Below are 21,301 nucleotides of genomic sequence, written 5' to 3' on the forward strand. Positions count from 1 at the left end.
ATATTAATAATCAAGTAAGTGTTTATTGTTTGAATTGCTGCCTTAAAGCACCAGTACACTGAGCTGGAGTCCTGGCAGGCAGATTGTCATTGTTGTAGTGCAGAGGAATGCTTACTTGCATGTCTGATCCAACACTGCAAAATGTGGACATTCTCCGGGCTCATGTTAAACTTTTTTTTGAATTTTATAAAGTATGATTATGTGTTTTGTCATTAACTGCATATAAGGTGCATGCTTTTAAGCTCACTGGCCACATCTATTATATTTTTATCTATACCTTTCAAGATCTTTGCCTTTTTTCGTTAAAAGTTAGTCTTAAAATTACTTACTTATTTTATTGGCCTCAGTTGTCCCACTGGAATTTGCAGACAGCAGAAGACCTTGAAGTTATTCATATACTGATGATTTTCTGTCAAAGAACCTAGAAACTGAATTTGGCATAAATAATATCTTAGCTGTACCTCTAGCGACTACTACTACGGCACAAGACATAGTCCTGTTATGTCAAGCTCATACCTATTTGTTCATAGCAACTACATACTGACCCCTTGACCACAGTGTATGCCAGCAAATGGCATTGCCAATCAACTAAGTATATAGTTCTATTTCTCATTCTACCTCCAGTTTCTTTTTCAGAGTTAAACTGCAGCAGGCTTCAGATAAGAATTATCATACACATTTTTGTACAAATGTGCACCACAAAGTCAATTGCCCATGTGGAGTTTACATTTTCTCCTGATAGATGCATGGATTTTTCTTCCTCCTGCTTAATTTTTTCTTGTATATCCCAAAAATAAGTAGCTTAGGCTGACTTGTAACTCTGCAGGGTGGGGTTGCATGTGCACAGGCTCTTCATGCCCATTCCAGGCCCGGTTCCTACCCTTTAGAAAGATGAAACTCCAACGTTCTATGATTCTACAATTGAACTGAGATCAGTAAATGGATAAACAGATAATAGATAGACAGATAGATAGATAGACAGATAGATAGATAGACAGATAGATAGATAGATAGATCACCATATAATAATAATACTACTACTACTAATAATAATAATAACAGCTATTATTATTTTTGTTGTTATTAGCTATGGGCGATATTTGTAAGAATTCATATCAGATAAATGACTGGTATGAATAAATTTTATTCATAATCTTAATAATAGCTATAACGCTTTGTTCTTGCGGCTGTTCTAGACAAGAATGTAACAAGTACGTCGGTGGACGTGCTTGACGACCCATATTAATATTTTATGTTATTTTCTTCCCGTGTTATCTTAAACGGCGTCCTCTGCTGCTACAGCCGGATCGTTTATTTTCGTATAATCGTATTGGCCGCAGTCCTCTGACATCTTTTCATTTGGTAACACGTGGAGAACTGAGCTTGGTTCTATTTTTGCTATAACCACGAGACTCGTTATCTTCGACGGTGTCGTCGTGGTGTGCCAAACTCTAACGAAGCTGTACATTTGCGAAGTTCGCCACGCCCCGAAGGTGGCCTGAATACCGGGAGCATCCCTTCCAAGTGTACCGGCGTGGACCGTTCACTTTCGAAGCGGGCGGGGTGACGCAAGGGGGGATGGGTGGGTGAGCCGATGTGAGTCACGCGCTGCGTGAACTTCCAAAGACCGAAAGTCAGGTGATACTTAAAGAAAGCAGCCCCCTGTTTAGTCGTGTAGACGGGCAACGTGCGGAAGGTTTAGACGTTGGCAAGACTGTGCTGTCCCACAGGGGCTACAGGAAATCTCCTGTTTTAATTTACCACAAAAAACTATAGAAAATGGAATCGATGATCACATTTATCACTTTTAGGTGTTAATTTAACGCTATAAGAGTTAATTTAACTCAGGCGATTTTGCCGTGCGGGCGGGGCATATGAGGCTGCTGTCTCTTCACAGTCTCTTAGTCCGGTCTGTTGCAGCAGTCAGCACTGCGGCGGCGGCAGTAGCATCAGCTCACGGTGTCTGCTAACTTTCTGAAGTAAAAGGTTATTATGAAAGCCAATCGCCCCACGTGCCTAATTTCTTAGTTTCCTTCATGTCACCTTAAACCTGAGCGTGAGGTTGTGACGTCACTGGAGTAGTTAATACGTCAGAGGCTGCAGCACCACACGCGTCGAGGACAGCTCCCGATTGCAGGTAATAGCAGGCAGAACAGATGCTGCACACATATACGAAGTGGCTGCGTAGCATCTCCATCATCTCTCTCTCTCTGTCCCTCTCTCGCGCATATCCACACGCGCGCGCGCGGGGGAACACATTGACTGCCCAGACTGCTTTCTGTCTCCTATCTTCTAAAGTCTCATTTCATGGTTGGTTGCAGCTCCGCAAGCCTCAGGAATTAGGAAACGGGAGGGAAAGAACCGGCAGTGCATACCAGGGCTCAATTTTTAAAGCACATCCCCCGTACCCCATCGATCCAGACCGCCGGACATGGAGAACAAAGGTAAGGCAACTTTTTCCGCCCCATGCAGAATTAGCGCAGTCCCAGCGATTCATTGCACGCTCACGCCTCTATATGTGTGTGTGCTTGTGCATACACTGGGATACCGCAGCGATCGCCTCGTGCTGCTTGCCATTGCGGTGCCGAGTTGCAAATCTCTGCGTCTTCATTCTGGGTGATAGAAAAGGGAGCCCTGAGGCCACTCTCTCGTACCCGGTACAGCAGCAAATCGACAAAATAGCCAAGTGTAGGGCAGGATGGGTGGGAGCTGCGTGTGCGCACATAACACAAGCCCCATGCATTAAAAGATCACCGCAGCGTGGTGAAAACTTCGACCGGCTGACAACTTCGTCTCGTGGTGTTGTTTATCTGCATACGTTTGTTTTCATGCCGATTTAACGACGATGTATTCGAGTGAGTGGTAGTTGAAAGTGGATAGTCCTACAAGGGCACACAGCAAAATCATGCCAACCAAAAACAATTAAGTTTACACCTTTCAGAATTCTGTTGCTTCCGTGATGGTAACGGCACTGCTTATATTCTGACATTATGCAGTGTAAAAAAAAAAATCATTTTCAATAACGGGCATAGCGGGGTTATCGTATCGTGCGTCGCGGATGCTGGAAGGCCTTTAATGATAGCTTTTGCAATAAACTGGAACTTTATTTTATTTTGTTTACCTTTTTAGTTTTACTATTGTTGTTCTTAATTGTCATTGTTAGCAGTCCAAATTTGAGTTTTAACCTCTTGACATTTAGAATGAGAAACATTCCAGTTACCGTACAACAAATGTTATTGAAATAGGGATGCAAAAAGTAAACCAAAAGCAAAGTCCGAATATATTTACAGTTATGATGACCTGAACCTGGCTGAAAGTAAGATTCTGTGGTGCTGCTTGCAAATTTAAAGCAATGGTCTGGACTAACCAAGCATTGCTAAAGCTGTACTTTGCAATGAAATTTCTAAGAGAAATTTATTTTCCAATGCCTTAAAAGTATAAAATGGAGGCTGAAGTATAATAAACCAAAAATTTGCAATATTGTATTCCATTCTTGGTTTGGATGTTGCTACATTACTTTAGCAGCACCTGTTCTTGTACATCTTCAAGCTGTAAATAAGAATATGCATGATCGCAGGTTAACAAAATGCAACTTTCTTGGGGATTATTAAGAATTTATGTTTTAAAGATATAACAGTTCTTAATCTAGTCCTGGGTAGAGCTGAGAATTTAGTTTTTAAAGCTAATTTGTTTAATACTATTAAAGGCTTTGAGCTTTCTGAGAATAAGTGTTTCTAGAAGCTTAAGATAACTGGCTTAATGGTGGCCCAGTTGAAAATCATTGTGCACCATATCAAGAATCCACCCGGCCTTGGAAAGGTAATAACAGTCAGCCCTCGATATTGTTTAGTCTTTGGCATAAGTATTAGTCATTAGCTCAAAGATGACACTGATATGTTTGTACATTTTTCTTATAACAGACTTGTATAGTGCGAACTGGTCTGTGTCATTATTGCTTTCCAGCACCCTCTGTACTTAGTATGCTTGTGAGTGCTTACTGATGAGCTTTTTTGACTTCTAATATTCATTTGTAGGGTGTCACTACAGCTTCCTTTAGATTTGTAATGTAGTTTTGCATATATAAAGTGGTTATAGTGGTGATGTTTTTACTCCTGGTAATAATCTTTACAGTTTTAACAGCTGTGAAATTTTGATTTGAGTGAGTCTGTTTCTCTTGTGTGTATGCCACCAGGGTTTGGCTGCAGATTAATTTAGGATGCTTATTTGTTTATCTGAAATATTTATACTGGAAATTATTTTAGTTATAATTAGTTAGTTTTTTTGTTTTCTCAAGTACTATCATCAATATTTCAAACCCACTTATTCTGATTCAGAGTTGTGGGACAGGTGATCATTTCCTGCAAAAATCAACAATTCCCAGTAGTTTCATGAGAAAGTAATTGGTTATATTAAATTATAACAAATGAAACTATAACTGTGGTGATTTTATATGCATATATGCATTGTTTTATTAGTTTAAATATGCAGTGTATGTACAATTAAATAATGTGATGCTTTAGGAAGTCATTGATAAAAAAAAAAAAAAATCCATGGTATCAGTGAAAAAGTGAAAACCTTTTGGCTATCCAGTCTTGCTGTCCATAACCTGGTCTGTATATAATTAAATAAACTTTTTATTATTTAACTAGCTATGTTATTCAGCATTGCCTGGGTATCATTTCAGAATGTCTGTGTAAATTTAAACTGGGAAAAATGTGTTGTGTTTAGATCAAATCATTGATCACGATACATTATGAGATTTAAGTAGCTTTTGTTTTGTTACTACCTGAAATGGTTAGCAGATTACAGTTTCAAATGTGACACAGAAGGAGTGCTGGGTAAGTTGTGATGGTGGTGTAATGATGGCCAAGGCCAAATTGAAATAAAGAAAATGACTTAAAAGGCTTATGATTATACAAATCACACTGTTGTATTTTATTATGTTCATCCCACCCTACACTCTGAAAGATAAAGGTGCCAGAGTGGTTCTTTAGAGCAATGCCATAGGGGTACCATTTTTGGTTCCTGTTAGACCCATTCACATAAAGGTTCCAGAAAGACCCTTTATTTATTTAAATCAGCAACAGGCTCCATACAGTTAATAACTGTGAATAGATGGTAACAGATTTGTAAAATACGAATAGTCATGATTTTAAAAGGACTCTTGTTTACAATAACACAGGCTAAGTCCAGGAGTCCTTAATTTGTTAGTGTACTGCTAGGTAGTCTACAATACATTAACAAAATTTTAAGTTAATTCTACATATTAGGATGTTTTTCCGAGCATAAAGAAGCAACTTCATATGTAAAGAACCCATCCTAGAATGAAATGGTGATTTGTCAAGCAAATGTTCACAACCCAGTAAAGAACCATGAAGTGCCATTAAAGAACATTTATTTATAACAATGTAACCCCGGTAGCGTCAAGATGCCATATAGCCTAGTTATCCTTAAATATTCATGAAAAATCTGAGCAGCTGTTTTTCCATTTTTGTTCAAACAAACATACAAATATAAATTTAAACTGATATTAACTTTATTTACTGTATGGAGATAATCTGTTATAATACATATTATCTATACATAATAAACTGCTCAAAAAAATTAAAGGAACACTTTGAAAACACATCAGATCTCAATGGGAAAAAGAAATCCTCCTGGATATCTATACTGATATAGACTGGGTAATGTGTTAGGAACGAAAGGATGCCACATCGTTTGATGGAAATGAAAATGATCAACCTACAGAGCCCTGAATTCAAAGACGCCCCAAAAATCAGAGTGAAAAAATTATGTGGCAGGCTAGTCCATTTTGCCAAAATTTTATTGCAGCAACTCAAAATTGTATGCAGCACTTTGTATGGCCCCTGTGTTCTTGTATACATGCCTGACAACATCGGTGCATGCTTCTAATGAGATGACAGATGGTGTTGTGGGGGATCTCCTCCCAGATCTGGACCAGGGCATCACTGAGCTCCTGGACAGTCTAAGGTGCAACCTGGTGGCATTGGATGGACCAAAACATAATGTCCTAGAGGTGTTCTATTGGATTTAAGTCAGGAATAGGAATTGTCGTGCACCAGGAGCCACTGTACCAGCATAGGGTCTGACAATGGGTCCAAGGATTTCATCCTGATACCTAATGGCAGCCAAGGTGCCTTTGTCAAGCCTGTAGCGGTCTGTGTGACCCTCCATGGATATGCCTCCCCAGACAATCATTAACCCACCACCAAACTGCTCATGCTGAATGATGTTACAGGCAGCATAATGTTCTCCATGGCTTCTCCAGACCTTTTCACTTTTGTCACGTGCTCAGGGTGAACCTGCTCTCATCTGTAAAAAGCACAGGGCACCAGTGGTGCATCTGCCAATTCTTGGTATTCTATGGCGAATGCCAATCGAGCTGCATGCTGCTGGGCAGTGAGCTCAGGGCCCATTAGAGGTCATGGGGCCCTTGGGTCACCCTCATGAAGTCTTTCTGGTTGTTTGGTCAGAGACATTCACACCAGTGGCCTGCTGGAGGTCATTTTGTAGGGCTCTGGCAGTGCTCGTCCTGTTCCTCCTTGCCCAAAGGAGCAGATACTGGTCCTGCTGATGGGTTATGGACCTTCTATGGCCCTCTCCAGCTCTCCTAGAGTAACTGCTTGTCTCCTAGAATCTCCTCCATGCCCTTGAGACTGTGCAGGGAGACACAGCAAACCTTCTGGCAATGACACGTATTGATGTGCCATCCTGGAGAAGTTGGACTACCTGTGCAACCTCTGTAGGGTCCAGGTATCGCCTCATGCTACCAGAAGTGACACTGACTGTAGCCAAATGCAAAACTAGTGAAGAAACAGTCAGAAAAGATGAGGAGGGAAAAATGTCAGTGGCCTCCACCTGTTAAACCATTCCTGTTTTGGGGGTCATCTCATTGTTGCCCCTCTAGTGCATCTGTTGTTAATTTCATTAACACCACAGCAGCTGAAACTGATTAACAACCCCCTCTGCTACTTAACTGACAAGATTAATATCCCATAAGTTTCATTGACTTTATGCTATACTCTGATTAAAAAGTGTTCCTTTAATTCTTTTGAGCAGTATACAATGAAAATGAATGAAAAACATTGTTAAAAAATTATACAGGCTGAAAAGTTTAAACAGGCTTATCGGCTTGCTAGTTGGTTTTTAAAAAGAACAAAAAATGTAGTGGCAACATTTATGTATGGCCAACTGTTCATAGTTTGTGAATAAGAAAAAAACACCACTGAAAAACTACAGTACAGCTTGATTTGATGTTATTTTTCATTGCAAATATCTGACCTGCCAATACCTTTGAGAGAATCCAAAACTCTAAAGGTTGCATTACAAGTTGAATCACGCATATGCAGTCCAAGCACTGTACCTTAATGTACAAAGCTCCTGCATTGTTAATCAATCAGTTAATATTGATTTTATTGTAGAATTAATGCTTTGATTTTTTAAAGCAAATTTTATAACACATATTCTGCTCTGTAAGTTGCCTTGTATAAGGGTGTCTGCTAAATAAACAATACTATTAAATTAAGCTCTGCCTGCATTTTCAATTGGATGGAACAGGTTTTTAAATGTTATGTTTTACATTCCTAATATGCATTGTAAAGCATTTAATAGTTCAAAAGTAATCAATTATTATATTGAATAAAACCATACATAAACCCTGTCACATTTGCAGGTCAGTTCATTAAAAGGTTATGATGGACTTGAGCTTTGACCAGGAATGTTTCCTGCCTTGTACCCATGGATGCCGGGAGAGGCTGTGGCTCCCCACAACCCTGAATTGGATTAATCAGGTTTAAAAATGACATGATGTACGTTAAAGAAGCTTAAAGTCCTAGTTGCAGTGTGGCATCTTTGTTACTGTAATGTACAGTATAAGTATAGAATTTAGGAAGCAGAGGGGTATTTAAAGAAAAAGAAAATTGTCTATCTGTAATATATTTCCTGGCTGTCTGGGCTACGGCTCATCAATTTTACCTTATGACTTGTCAGTTTCATGAAAACGGTCAGGCATAACCACATTTCTGAACTTCACATTAAGTGGCTTTCTGAAGAAAAAAGATCGAAGTTTTAAAAATGTTGACTTCAGGTACAATTTTGCTGCCAGATAATTTGATGTATTCTTAGCATTTCACATAAAATAGTTTTGTGTCAAGTCTACAATTCCACTAAATGTCAAGACTTGCACTAAAGATAATGTGTCCTGTATGGTGTAATGGATATGCCTTATGCAGTAATTTTTTTCATGACTTCCATGCAGAACAGTAACTTTGAGATCACAAAACTAAAGATAGCGTGTTTGCAGCAGAGAGAGTGGATCAGGTGAGCGGTCAGGGAGGACATGCCTTTGAAGAATTTTTTTATTATCTGACCTAGGAAAGATTAGCTTTGACTGCTGGGGCCCATAAGTAGTTTCCATTAGTTTGTACACATTTGTTTTTCTGAACTGCTCTGCTCACAGCTTTCTTTATTTAAATAGTAAAAACCTTCAGGATTGCAGGATCCTGTTATTAAGTCTTGCCTACAGGGCTGACATGCTTTAGACTCCTTATCAGTGAAGCAGATAATTTTCTGTCTTGTTTAACTTCTTTAACAGTGGTCTGTTTGTCTTATGGGAAAGTCTCTACTGTAGTATCTGCTTATTAATGGAGATGGCCACGTACCAGTATATTACACCAGTTAAGAACATTCACTTAAGTATTCTCTATATTGGTCTCTGGATATTGATGGAATGCCAATAAACAGATGTTTAGAACTTTGTTCTCATTTTAAGAAATGAACGGGCAAATAGCTTATAGGGTACTGCCCATATACAATCTAGAGGAGGCAGCACTGGCCAGGTGGAGCCTCTGATTATACCTCTTATTATTGACCACTTAATTAACATGTGGCTTCAAAATGGGGGATTAAAGGTCGCAGCAATACTATCATTTTAGCGTGCTATGTTAGGAAGTGACCAGCGGTGAATGCTTGCCAGTCAATCTATTAGGCAACATATGTGGGTGCCGTCTTCTGAGGAACATCAGTTTTAAAAGTTAAGGGGCACACGCTCCAGACACCAAGGGGGATTCCAAAGCTGTTGAATTTTCATAATACTTAGTGGGTGCTGTTTCCCACTAGCTGCTGTTTATGAAAGTCAAAGTTTTCCTGTTCCATACACCAAGAGGCGTATGCTCCTTAACGTAACGTAACGTAATATACACAAAGTTGTGCCATTTGTACTACTGAAGAAATGTGCGCTGTGGACACAATAGCTCACAGGTCATTGAAGTTTAGTAATTCCTACTAACCGCTTTGGACAACGAGGGGTAAAGTCTGTCCACCATGCCAAGGGCTGTAAATGGGCTTTGACCCACGCTGATCCTTGCTAGCAGTAAAAAGTATGGGAAGTGAAGAGTAACACAAAAAAATACATAGACATGGGAGAAGATGAATACCATAAAAATACAAACGGACAGGAGTCTGTGGTAGGCATGCTTAGGGTGTGCCTACATGATTCCCTGTACTTCTTCCTCTTTGTGTCTCTATGCTTTCAGTCACACAAACACTCAATGAAAGGCACTGTGGAAAACAGGCCAGAAATCACTACAACTTTGTAAACCATACATTTCCAAGGAAGTTATGGAAGTATACATGCAAGCTTTAAGTGATATTCATGGCTAAAGTGAATGAATTGATTCTTGAGTGTGGAGGAGTGAAGATCAAAAATCACCAAGGAGTTAAGGTATTGTCCTTCCTGGTTGAAAACTGAGTTGTATAAGGAGTGCAATTTGGTTGGCTTTTCCTTGGAATGCTTTATCTGATTTTTTTATTTTGTTCTCTGTAAAACATTATTGTGATTAAATACAATAGAATGTGATTCTATAAGCTCAGGAACAAGTAGTGTGTGAGACCACTTGGCTCTCTCCAAATGTTGCATTATTTGGAACAGAAATAGTAGTGATGAGCACATTTTACATTATTTTGTACGCTGAGCAGCAACTGACTGGAAAACAGATCCTCTTGGTACCTGAGGGCACCTAAGGTGCAGCACAATCTCATAAATGACCCTGTCTGTCATAAGGAGAACCTCTCCATGCAGTCAGGCGAGTGCTGGAATAAGGAACAGTCCACAATAGACTTCACAAGCAGATTAGAGGTCATGTTCTGGTGCATTTTTAGCTTTTTCATTCAGCAAGGTTTCAAATGGTTTCTCTATGTTTCTTTAGATCAAATATCAGATATGACCTTCTGAAGTGTCCTGGAAGGAAACCCTTCCGGAAAAACCAAAACCAAGGTGAAATTGGTGGTTAATGTAACAACAAAGAATTCATTAATCAGCTACTGATTTATTAATCCAGACTTCATTTTATATGGTGCCTTTCAGTCCCACATTCATAAATCACCGAAAAGGAGTAAGGACTATAGCAAACAGTATAAAAATTGCAAAAGTGTTAATTATAGACTGCGCTTGTGGTTTATATCAAGCTTGGAGGATGGAGAGCCATTAAACTAAGATTCCCTGATGTTTTCGTCACTGCTTGTTAGGAGCAGGATTTTATACCCATCAATATTCTTTGGGAGCCTGTGGATGTCGCATATTCAGACATTTAAATCAGTTTATTAAGTTTATTTTAGTATAGCACTCTTCACTGACTGTAGGCGCAGAGCACTGTGACAAATTCACAGACACCTTCAAACACAAACTTTATAAATTACTAATTGCATAATAAGAGGCATGAATTCAATTTTTAGTTAATATTTTAAATGATACTGATGTTTATGATGATAGCAGCATCTATAACCTCATCTCATTTCATTCTCAAGCTTGTTAAATCCATTTGAAGGTCTTAGGTGGCAGGAGCTGATCCGAGCAGTAGTTTACACCAAGCAGGTCACATCCCTGGACATGGCCACCGCCAATTCAATTGCAGGACATCATCTTTAATAATTCTTCAATTTACTGAATATGTTTAGTCTAACTCTAGGGTCATAAGGAGCCAGATGCATCATACTTATAAAAACAATCTAAATGTGAGTTAAAGGATACATTTGCCATTTTTCATTTCTTAACAAGCCTGGTATATATTAATTCACTGCATGAAATTGTGTCCTATATTGAACATATTTTATAAATAAAAAAAAACCTAGTCCACTTATTTTTATAATGGAGTTTAAGGATGACAGGGTCCCAATGTGGAATAGAGCCTCAAATCTTCCAGAATACATTCACTTTGAAGTAACAAAGGTTTTGATTTAAGAATATGTGCCTTCCATGTTTCTGAGGCATGCCTATGACAAGAAAAGTAAACTGGAAATGATAAACTTTATCCCAGATTCTTTATACTGTTTTCTCCATGTAAGGATATATTTTCCTGTTTGCTTGTCTGCTCACAGCAGGCATCTGAGTGAGGTTATGAGAGCCCAGCCTCCCCTTCGTTCAAACTATATTCTGTTTATAATCCTACTTTGGCTTCTGCAGTTCTGTTTCTTTAGCAGTTACTTTATTTGCTGCCATTGCTTATAACAACTGACAGGTTTGGACTCCATTCATATGATTTTTTTTCCTATTTTTCTCCTGTAAAAATTCTGTGTTTTATGTAGCCTACATAGCGAGATTCCCACCAAGTGGCAGCATAGTGAAAAGAGCATGTTAGAGTTTCATTGTACTTTGTACTAACAAAAAAAAACAAACAAATCTGAACTGAAGTGATTGCACTACATTATATTTCTAGTAAAAACTTTTAGTAGCAGGGTCTTGTACCATGTTAGCCATTAGGGATGCAATAAGAAGTGAAGCAAAATTATACCTTTTATTGGCTAACTGAACAGATTACAGTAAGCAACTCAGGCCCTTTCTTTAGTACTTGCCTAAAGAAGGGAACTGAACTGCCTGAAAAGCTTGCATATTGTAATCTGTTCAGTTACCCAGAAAATGACGTCATTTTGATTGAGTTCTTAATAAAAGCCTTAAATCTTTGAAAGAGCCAAGCCACCTGCACGTCACACTTCCTGTGGTATGTGGTGCACATACACGATTAAAAAAATACTCAGAAAATGAAAAGGCAGAGTGTGTGATAGAGCCCATCCACCATGAAACAGACTGAAGCACCACTAAACAATTATGACATTTTTTTAACACATTATGAATCCCTCTTGCAAGAGCGTTTCTAGTTTCACCACTTATTAAAGTCTTAGCCTCCCTATTCTCATAAAGCCATTACCTCAACGTGTGATTTGGGTTGTAAAATGTGAGGGTGGACCATCAAAGCACACACAAGCATTATCATTTCAGCAGCAAATAACTTTGTGAAACTATGAAATATGTGTTTGTACAGTGAAAAGGATGTAAGCAATCATAAGTGTGACTTTTTTCAGTTATTATTGTCCAGTTGTCTACAGAACAGAGACAGTAATCCACAACCTAGCTATCAACCTTCAGTGGCAATAACAGCATTTGGCAATGACTTTCTGAGGTGAATCCACACCCCAGGCCCTAAAATGGGGCCGCAGATAAAGTCGAGTGGTAAAGTGAATCAGCCAGTTTTCTTTTAAAATGGCTGAACAGTTTGCTTTTTTCCCTTTTATAACAAGATGGATATGCTGTTTTACAATATGTGTACAATCTTAAGGCATGGATCTACACTGAAAAACGTATTTGCCTCAGAAAATGGAAGTATTTCGTAAGTTTTAAGGCATTGGGACCCAGCTACATTAGCTCCATGGTAAAATGCAAGAGCAAGCTAGCTTTTTTAAGTTATAAAAACTTCAGAATACAATTTCATGTAACAAATTGACATATACCATGACTGGGAAAAAATACCTTTGACTTTAAAAATGGCAAATTGTTTCTTTAACATGTTCATGTTCTTTTGCCCTGTTTAGTGTTGTTTGTGCCGGCTGCCCAAAGCTGGATTAAATGATCTTGAAAATGGCCGAATTGATAATACGCTAATAAAGTATTATAATAATGCTGCTGGCACTAGTGTTCATAATAAATGCCTATACTGATAAAACAGCTACTAGCAACACTATTAAAACTGATGCTTCCTGTGTTTGTGTTCCTAATAATAAATTCATTTACCAAACCTCTTTAATCCAAATTTAAGAGAGGGTAGCAGGCCCTACACTGGCTCTTTATGAGTGTGAGTGTATGTAAGAGTGGGCTTTTGAAGAAGTGCAACCATGTGTGGGATTGTGCACAGCACTCCCTGGATGGGCACCAACTCTTTACCACCCTTAACTGGAATGAGTGGATTTGACTACTGTTAATAATTATTACTAGTGACTGTTATCCATCTATCCATCCATTATTCAACCCACTAGATCCTAACCACAGGGTAACAGGGGTCTGTTGCAGCCAATCCAAGCCAACACAGGGTGCAAGGCAGGAAACAAACCCCGGGCAGGGTGCCAGTCCACTGCAGGGCACACACACACACCCACACACCAAGCACACACTAGGGACAATACACCTAACCTGCATGTCTTTGGACTGTGGGAGGAAACCGGAGTACCTGGAGGAAACCCACGCAGACATGGGGAGAGCATGAAAACTCTGTACCACCAGCGTGACTGTTATCATTGTTATATATTATTATTGTTATTGTTATAATGTACTATCTATCTATCTATCTATCTATCTATCTATCTATCTATCTATCTATCTATCTATCTATCTATCTATCTATCTATCTATCTATCTATCTATCAATCATATAAAATCCTAAGCCTAAAAGTGCAATGATTTTATGTGACTTTTTTGTCACGCTTTGACTCGGGCTTATTTTAAAACCTACATATATATGTTTGGTATCATTCTTTTCAGAATTTATTGAACTTTAATGTAATGTTGTTAGATTTTCAGATTCTTGTTCCGTTTTTAAATTATAAACTAAAAAATATCAAGAACTCTCATCCCACGAGACGAGAGTTTGTGCCAAGAGATTTAACCACACTCAGGGCCAGAAAAAAAGACAAAGAGTAGGACAGCTGCTGTACAGGCTTTTAAATGTTTGAAGTACCACGCGAGATGCAGATGGCATGGCAGCAGCAGCAGCAGCAGCAGCAGCAGCAGCAAACTAGCAGCTGATCAAGCAAAGAGGAGGTAAAACAAAAACTGTATTTGTTTCCATTTGTGTCACCGTTTAAGAGGGGGTTTTCGGAGGAGTGACCGCGTCTCCTTGGGGTGCGTTCAGCCCTCCTCTTCACAACACGAGTGGCAGAGACGCAAAGTGGCTGGCACATAGCACAGGCCAATGGGTTGGCGAGCGAAGCAAACAGGGAGAACCCCCTAGTATTGTTATAATGATAAAGTTCTTCTTAATAAATTCAAGCACTAATAAAACTAGTAATAAGTGCTTTCTAATAGTGAATGCTATTTCTAGTAATAATAAATCTTTATTTAATACAGCACTATTCCTAAAGTATCACATCATATGGCTCTGATTCAGCAAACAAAGACAATGTTAAAAAGCAAATACATTAGTTTCCATGTCACAATTACATAGTGAACAACAACATAGTTTTATGGAGTAGATGAAAGTGGAGAACAATAAAGATTAGCACAGATGTTACATAAGAATTGAATAAAAAAACAGTCATGTGCAAGTAGATTTAAATGCAAAAGAAGAGGTCAGTTTTTAAATGAGAATTGGAAAAAAGTTTATAAACAGTCAGTGGGAGAGGGAGGTAGCCAAAAGACTGAAAGAATAGTTTGAAGTGCTTTCCTGGAAATTTTGAGAAGGCTGGCGTCAGGAAGATCAACTGCCTGGCAGGTCGCTAAAATGCAAGTGAAGGTAACCAGTAATTTGTGGTGTATGTGCACTGTAAAAAAAGAAGTAGAATTTTAAATATAAGCCATTTTCATACAGGTTACAGGTATTCATCGTGTTGGGTCCATGTCATTACTCTGGCAGAAGCAGTTTCACCTTTCTATAATTCTTCTTTCTTCAAAATGAGTGAATCAGAACAGTAGTGGACAAGGCTATGTGAGGTAAATGGCAATGCGTTCTCAGAGTTTATCAGAGCACTCCGTTGAGACAGTACCTAATCCGGCAAGTGCTTGCAGCCACACTCTGGTATTCAGTAGACACACAGCCCTCCCAGAGTGTCCAGCTGCAGTGCATAGCACTATTATTTTTTTTTTAATCAAAAATGTTGGACTAGAAACTGAAAGACTAAAAGAATAAGTGCCATGAGTAGACCTTATTAGGTGCATTGTATTGCAACTGTTTTTTCTGACACTCATTTACTTTATGATGAGCCTTAATAATAAATGAATCAATTTCAATGAAATTGGGAAAGGAAAAGCTTTTACTGGCTCAGGTTCTGAACACAGACTTAAAAACGAAGATGAACAAATCGATGCTGAAATGCGTGCTTGTATAAAAAAGCCACTATAAACGTAACGTGCACCTTGTGGCATAATTACAGTAGCAAGAACGCTGCACTTTCTCCTAGTGCTGAACGTTTCATGCATCTGTCCATTTCTGAACACACTTTATTTATTTAAAGTTTTTGATGGACTTTGAACCCTGCTTCGCCAGTAATGAGAACTGAGCAGAAACCAACCCTGGATGCTATGCCAAACTATACACATGTACATGTCCACACTCTCACACAGACTTGGCCAGTTTAGATTTGCCAGCACATTTTAGAAGGTAGGCAGATGCCAGAGTCCTCAGCCAAAAAGAAAGTGAGAACATGCAAGCACCTCACAGGAGGAAGGCATGGCAGGTAAAAATCAAACTAGGTTGCAATGGATATGATGTGACTTCTTATTCACTACATTTCATGTAGCCATCAAAATGCATGAGTGGAATCCCATCATTTGGCATGCCCATCTCATGGAGATTTCTTGACTTCACAGGGGTCTATTAAAGCAGTTTATGTTCATCTGCCCTTGTTTCCAGCAGCAGTGTCACATTTTTGAAAGCTTCCACCACTTTTCTAGGACATGATTATTAATTTTAAATGACGATGAACTCCCACCTTGTTCGAAATCTTAGGCTGAAACCACAAAACTTGCATTAAATATACCAAACTGAGAACCTCCCCCTTAAAAACGCAGTTGGCAGTTAAGTTAATCAAATTTTAATATTGGTAAAGCACCAGGTCCAGAGTTCATTTCTGCATTGGGCCCAGTTCTGCCATGTAAGACACCCACTTTGCATGAGCCCAAGTTGGCAAAGTCAGTCATAAAAATGGATGATGAGGTGACGAGGTTTACTGCAAGCTGCTGACTTGCTAAAGCATGTAAACTGATTTATGAAGGGCAGGAGACCATGGGTGAACAATGCCTGCAGGCATTCATTCAGCTGATTTTGTTAATTTGATGCTCACCCTTGTCGATCATTGAACTTCTCAATTAATCAGAAGAATCACCTCAGCACTCTGGATTCTCTGAAATGAACCATACAAATTTTACCTTGAGATTCAGGAAAAATAGCTCTTAGTGTACATGAGTGTATTCAGCTTCCAGTTCTTGCTTTAAATGATTTCATACCCTTTGATTTGATATGTTGTATTAATCCCCAAGTGAAAAGTGTATTTCAGCATGACCTTTTACAGCACACCAATAGCAATTTTTTGGTTAAGGGCCTTGCTCAAGGGCCAAAAAGAGTAACATCCCTTCTGAAAATGAAAAAGCAGAGTGTACAATAGAGCCCATCCACAATGAAACAGACTGAAGCGCCACTAAACAATTATCACATAGTTTTTAATGCATTATGAGTCACTCTCACTGTAAGGGTGTTGTGGGCTTCAGCATTTATTAGGGTGTTAACCTCCCCTTTCTGATGAAGCCCTTAAAGTGTGATTTGGATTGTAAAATATTGGCTGGGGGTGTCCTCCGTGGAGTTTTCTAGGTGTCAATGAGCATTGTTAGAACGTTGAATGGGACAAGCAAGGCCTTGCCCCTCCAAAATTAACAGCTAGTGGCCTAAAATCATTGAATGGGAATTCTGGAAGGCTTGTGGTTGATAAGAGGCTGGACGCATGAAATCAGCAGCTAAAGCATTGGAAGCCCCCTCTCCCAAATAACGTCAATGTTTGCTGAGAATATGGTAGTAAAAGAACTGAGGAGAACGTTTTTGAGTACACTGAGTGACAGCAAATGATACCAATTATTGTATAAATACACAGAGAGATCATGCAAACTCCATGCAGACCCAGGCATTGTTAGACAGGAATGACAGCTCTGCTCTACCACTCTGCCCATGCTAAAACATCTGGACTAACCTTCAACGTGATAAAATGAAACATATGCCTAAAACGTCTGCTCAGTACTTTTTATTTGATTGCATGCTATGCATATGCTCAATATTTTTCTTGTTAGATCATCAAAGCGCACACAAGCATTATCATTCCAGCAGCAAATTACTTTGTGAAATTACGAAATAAGCTTCTGTATATTGAAAGGATGTTAACAGTAGTTAGTGCGACTTTTTTCTATTATTATTATCTAGTTGTCTACAGAACAGAGCAATTCACATCTGGCCATCAACTTTCAATAACACTAATGGCACTTAGCGATGACTTTCTGTAGTATCCCTTCTGTGGTAGTAACAGGATCAGCAAACTTCCATATACCAGATCCTGAGCCTTGGAGGCACCACTCATGTTCTTTTTGCTTTATTACTAATATTATTTTTTAACAGTTATCATTTTACAATACATAGAATATAACAAAACGGCTAACTTGATGCCTGGCCGATAATCATCATAATGTATCTGTTTTAATTAATTGGACTGAAGTCCTTTCTGGTTTGCAAAATTATATTTTGTTCGATTTTCCCAAGAGAAAATATATATATATATATATATATATATATATATATATATATATATATATATATATATATATATATATATATATATGCACAGGTAGAAATTTCTGACTCAGCAGAAAAAAGGATGACAAGGAGCAAAGCGTCTAATTAAATGGCACGTTCCATTAACCACAAGAATTGGGTTTGGTGTTAAAAAAAGAAAACTGGCTGCGGCTGCTGCAGTCCTCCGTGACCAGGATTGGTCAGCCCTACGCTAAACAATGATTCACTGATTTGTCAAGCGACTTGTGCCAAGGGTACTTGGGTCAACAGCATACTACTAGGAGTGTGAAGGGACTTGGGCTCAGGGGTGTACTGGGGCTGAACCGCTGAGCTCCTATAGATCCAAGGAGGAATGTGTCGAGTCCCACACAGCCTGGTTAGCTCACTAAACAAGAGTAGGAAATTAAAGAAATACATCACGATCTGTGGTATTTATCCAGCCCCAAAGCACATAATATAGCACTGCATTATTTCATGACTACAAGAACAGTGTGCACAGTCTTTAAAGAGACCATGTGCTGTATACCACTAAATGTCATGTTCAGATAAAGGGAGAGGTGCACTCTGTGAGCAAATATTTGTCCCATGTTGGCTGGTACTTAATGGAATTGAAGATGCTTGAATGATTGCAAACCCTTCCACCCTGCTTCTGTTGTTTAAACCTTTCAATTACAAAATCCTGGAAGTATGGGACACATTCATCGCACTCGTTTATTGCCCATTTCTCTTCAGCCACACCATTTCACTCTGGTTCTGATTAAAGTGAAAACTCATCAACCTAAATGGATTATAAAATCAAAATACAATCAGACTGTTGGAGTTTAATTTAAAGTTATCACCATCATTAATGAAGTAATTTAAAATAATGGATTGGAATCCCGTTTAGGGCGGTCCCCGCCTTGTGTCCATGGGTGCCGAGCTCAGTACTTGAAGAAGGATGCGCAAAATGAACAATCGGAAGGAGAATAAGAATAATAACTTCACGCTCGTCTTTTATTATTTGGAAGAAGTCTAACATCCCCTCTCACTGCAGTGCGCTCTGAACAGAAGCTGCTCATCATTCTTTCTTCAAAAAACGCGCCCAGTGCTTTGCGCCCTGCAATTCCGGACCTTCTGATTTATGGCAGGATAATTTGAAAAAGCGACGTGCGGCTCCGTAACCGTTTTATTCTGCGGTGTCTTCAAGCCGACTGGTTTTCATTAGTCCTTCGTTATAAAGGACGCAAATTTGCTTGGGAAGTAGCAGGCTCTATAGTCCAAGCTCGCGATGTTACGTGTCAACACAAAAACAGAACATTTCCTGCGCCCATGTGCTTGGCGTGTTCCCAAGCGATCTGCTCTGCCGAGGCTCCCATCATTGTGATTTATGACTTTCAAGCTGCGCTGCTGCAAATTTCTCTGGCACCGCGTTAACTTTCCACGCTGTATGTATGTATATATGTGTGTGTGTGGAACAAGTACGTGCGCTTGGAATTTTGATAAACGATCTGAAAGGCTGGAACTGTGCATTCTGAGATAATGTTAAAATCAAGGGGTCGCTGGAAAGTAGGGTCAAAAGAGGAGCTTTGGGTGTAAGCAAGAGTATGTCCAGTTGGGGGCGCTATACTCTTAAAAATAATGGTTCTTTAATGGCACTTTAGAGCTTGGGTCAACAACTCCAGCAGTGACTGCAGATATTCATTCACTTTTCTTAATTAGTGAAAATTTTTTGCCGCTAATTAACTTCTTTTAACGTCATTTTAAATGACTTTTTTTAAAAAAGATTCAATCCTTCCTTAAATAGGAAACAGAAATGTGATATGAAGTGACCAACAGACCACCAGCTAAGTTGGGTCCATAAACTCCAACCAATTTCTTAATTAGATGTTGATTCTTGTTGTTCACTAAAAAAAACTGTTAAATCAGTCCATGGCTGGTTGCTGCTCTCATTCTGCAACGGGCAGACATTTCCAAAACTGTGGGCTTTCTTTTTTTCTAAGACCACCTGCAAAATGTCTTGTGGACCACATTAAAGTAACATTGCTGAGACCTTCACCTTATTTTTAGATATTGTGCAATGGGCGCAGGTTAGCTGGTTGTTTGTCGGTTCATTGTGTATCTCATTATTGTTTGAATGCTAATTTAGAAAAAAAAAAAGAAATAATTTGGGGATTCTGAGTCTTAAAGAGTAAGTCAGTTGAAATGAAGGCAAAAGAAGTTCCTTAGGGTTAGGGATAGTGATCAGCACAAACTGGTCACCTATTAAGATTAAGGTCATAGTGAAAACCTGCAGCCACAGTGGCCCTCCAGGACCAGGGATGGAGACCCCTGCTTTAGAGTTCTTTACTGAGTTGGGGGTGGGTAAGAAGGCAGCATGGTGGTGCAGTGATAGTGCTGCTCCCTCCCAGCATGCAGACAGGGGTTCATTTCCCAGGTCTGTCCCAGTTTGGAGCTTACATATTATTCTCCAAAGACAGTGAATTGGCCACACATAATTGTCTCTAGTGTGTGTTTGCTGTGTGGGCATGTGTTTGTTCATCCTGCTTAGGAATTGTGACTGACCTGTCCAGGGTTTGTTCCTGCCTTGTGCCATGTGCTAGCTGGGTAAGGCTCCAGCCACACTGCAGTCCTGGGGCCTCATGCATAAATGGTGCGTATGCATAGAAATGTTACGTAAGAACGTTTCCACATTCAAATCGTGATGTATAAAACCTAAACTTGACGTAAAGCCACACACGTTTCCACAGTACCTCATACCCTGACGTACGCAAGTTCTCCACTCGGTTTTGCAGACTGGTGGCACCCAGCGTCAAAGCAGTGGTACTGTTTCTGTGTGGTTACTCTTTATTTCTTAGAACCACATTCCTGCCACAGCTTTATAAATACACTGAATCTAACCGCATATTGTTTAGTAGTGTAATGCATCTGATTGTAATTAACTTGTAACAATATAATGGTCCAGGGAATAGTATTCCAAATACCATAACTGCTTTAGCGTTGTTATTCTCACTGCACCTTTTTTTCTTCTTTCAGCTGCTCCTGTTAAGGGTTGCCACAGTGGATCATCTTTTTCCATATTACTCTCACTGCACCACTCAGAGTATTTATATCACTGTATCTGAGTGGGAATCACAGCAGCAGCTGATCGGAAAGAGAATTATCGGTATACAGCATCAAGCATACGCTGCCTCAGCCATGGCAAAACGTTTCAAAGCCTTTCCTGTACCGACCTCGTGGTTCAGAAACAGTTTCATCCCAAGAACTTTAAATGCACTCAATCAATTGCTCCTTGTAGAACTGTTTGTACTTATAAGTACAATCACCCCATTGTTAACTTGCACTACAGTTATAATATCGCACAACCTGAGCCACTTTATAAAGCGTGTATTTACATATGATGACGATATCATTTTTAAGTTTAAATGCAGCTAAATATGTTGATTATATTATATAGATAAAACTTTAACTTCATTTAAATAATCTGTATTATT

The 21,301-nt window shown here is 39.1% G+C and overlaps 1 protein-coding gene across 1 annotated transcript in view; it reads left to right on the forward strand.

Moving 5' to 3' along the window:
- Positions 1 to 2,017: 2,017 nt before the first annotated feature.
- The window catches only part of fgf12a (fibroblast growth factor 12a), a 267,383-nt gene continuing 248,099 nt past the window's right edge, over positions 2,018 to 21,301 (forward strand). The window contains exons 1-2 of the mRNA XM_039765627.1: positions 2,018 to 2,137; positions 2,322 to 2,444. Coding sequence (XP_039621561.1) covers positions 2,432 to 2,444 — 13 coding nt within the window. The 5' untranslated portion in view covers positions 2,018 to 2,137; positions 2,322 to 2,431. The remainder of the gene's footprint in view (positions 2,138 to 2,321; positions 2,445 to 21,301) is intronic.

This window comes from Polypterus senegalus, chromosome 1 (assembly GCF_016835505.1).
Source record: "Polypterus senegalus isolate Bchr_013 chromosome 1, ASM1683550v1, whole genome shotgun sequence".
Lineage (NCBI taxonomy): Eukaryota > Metazoa > Chordata > Cladistia > Polypteriformes > Polypteridae > Polypterus > Polypterus senegalus.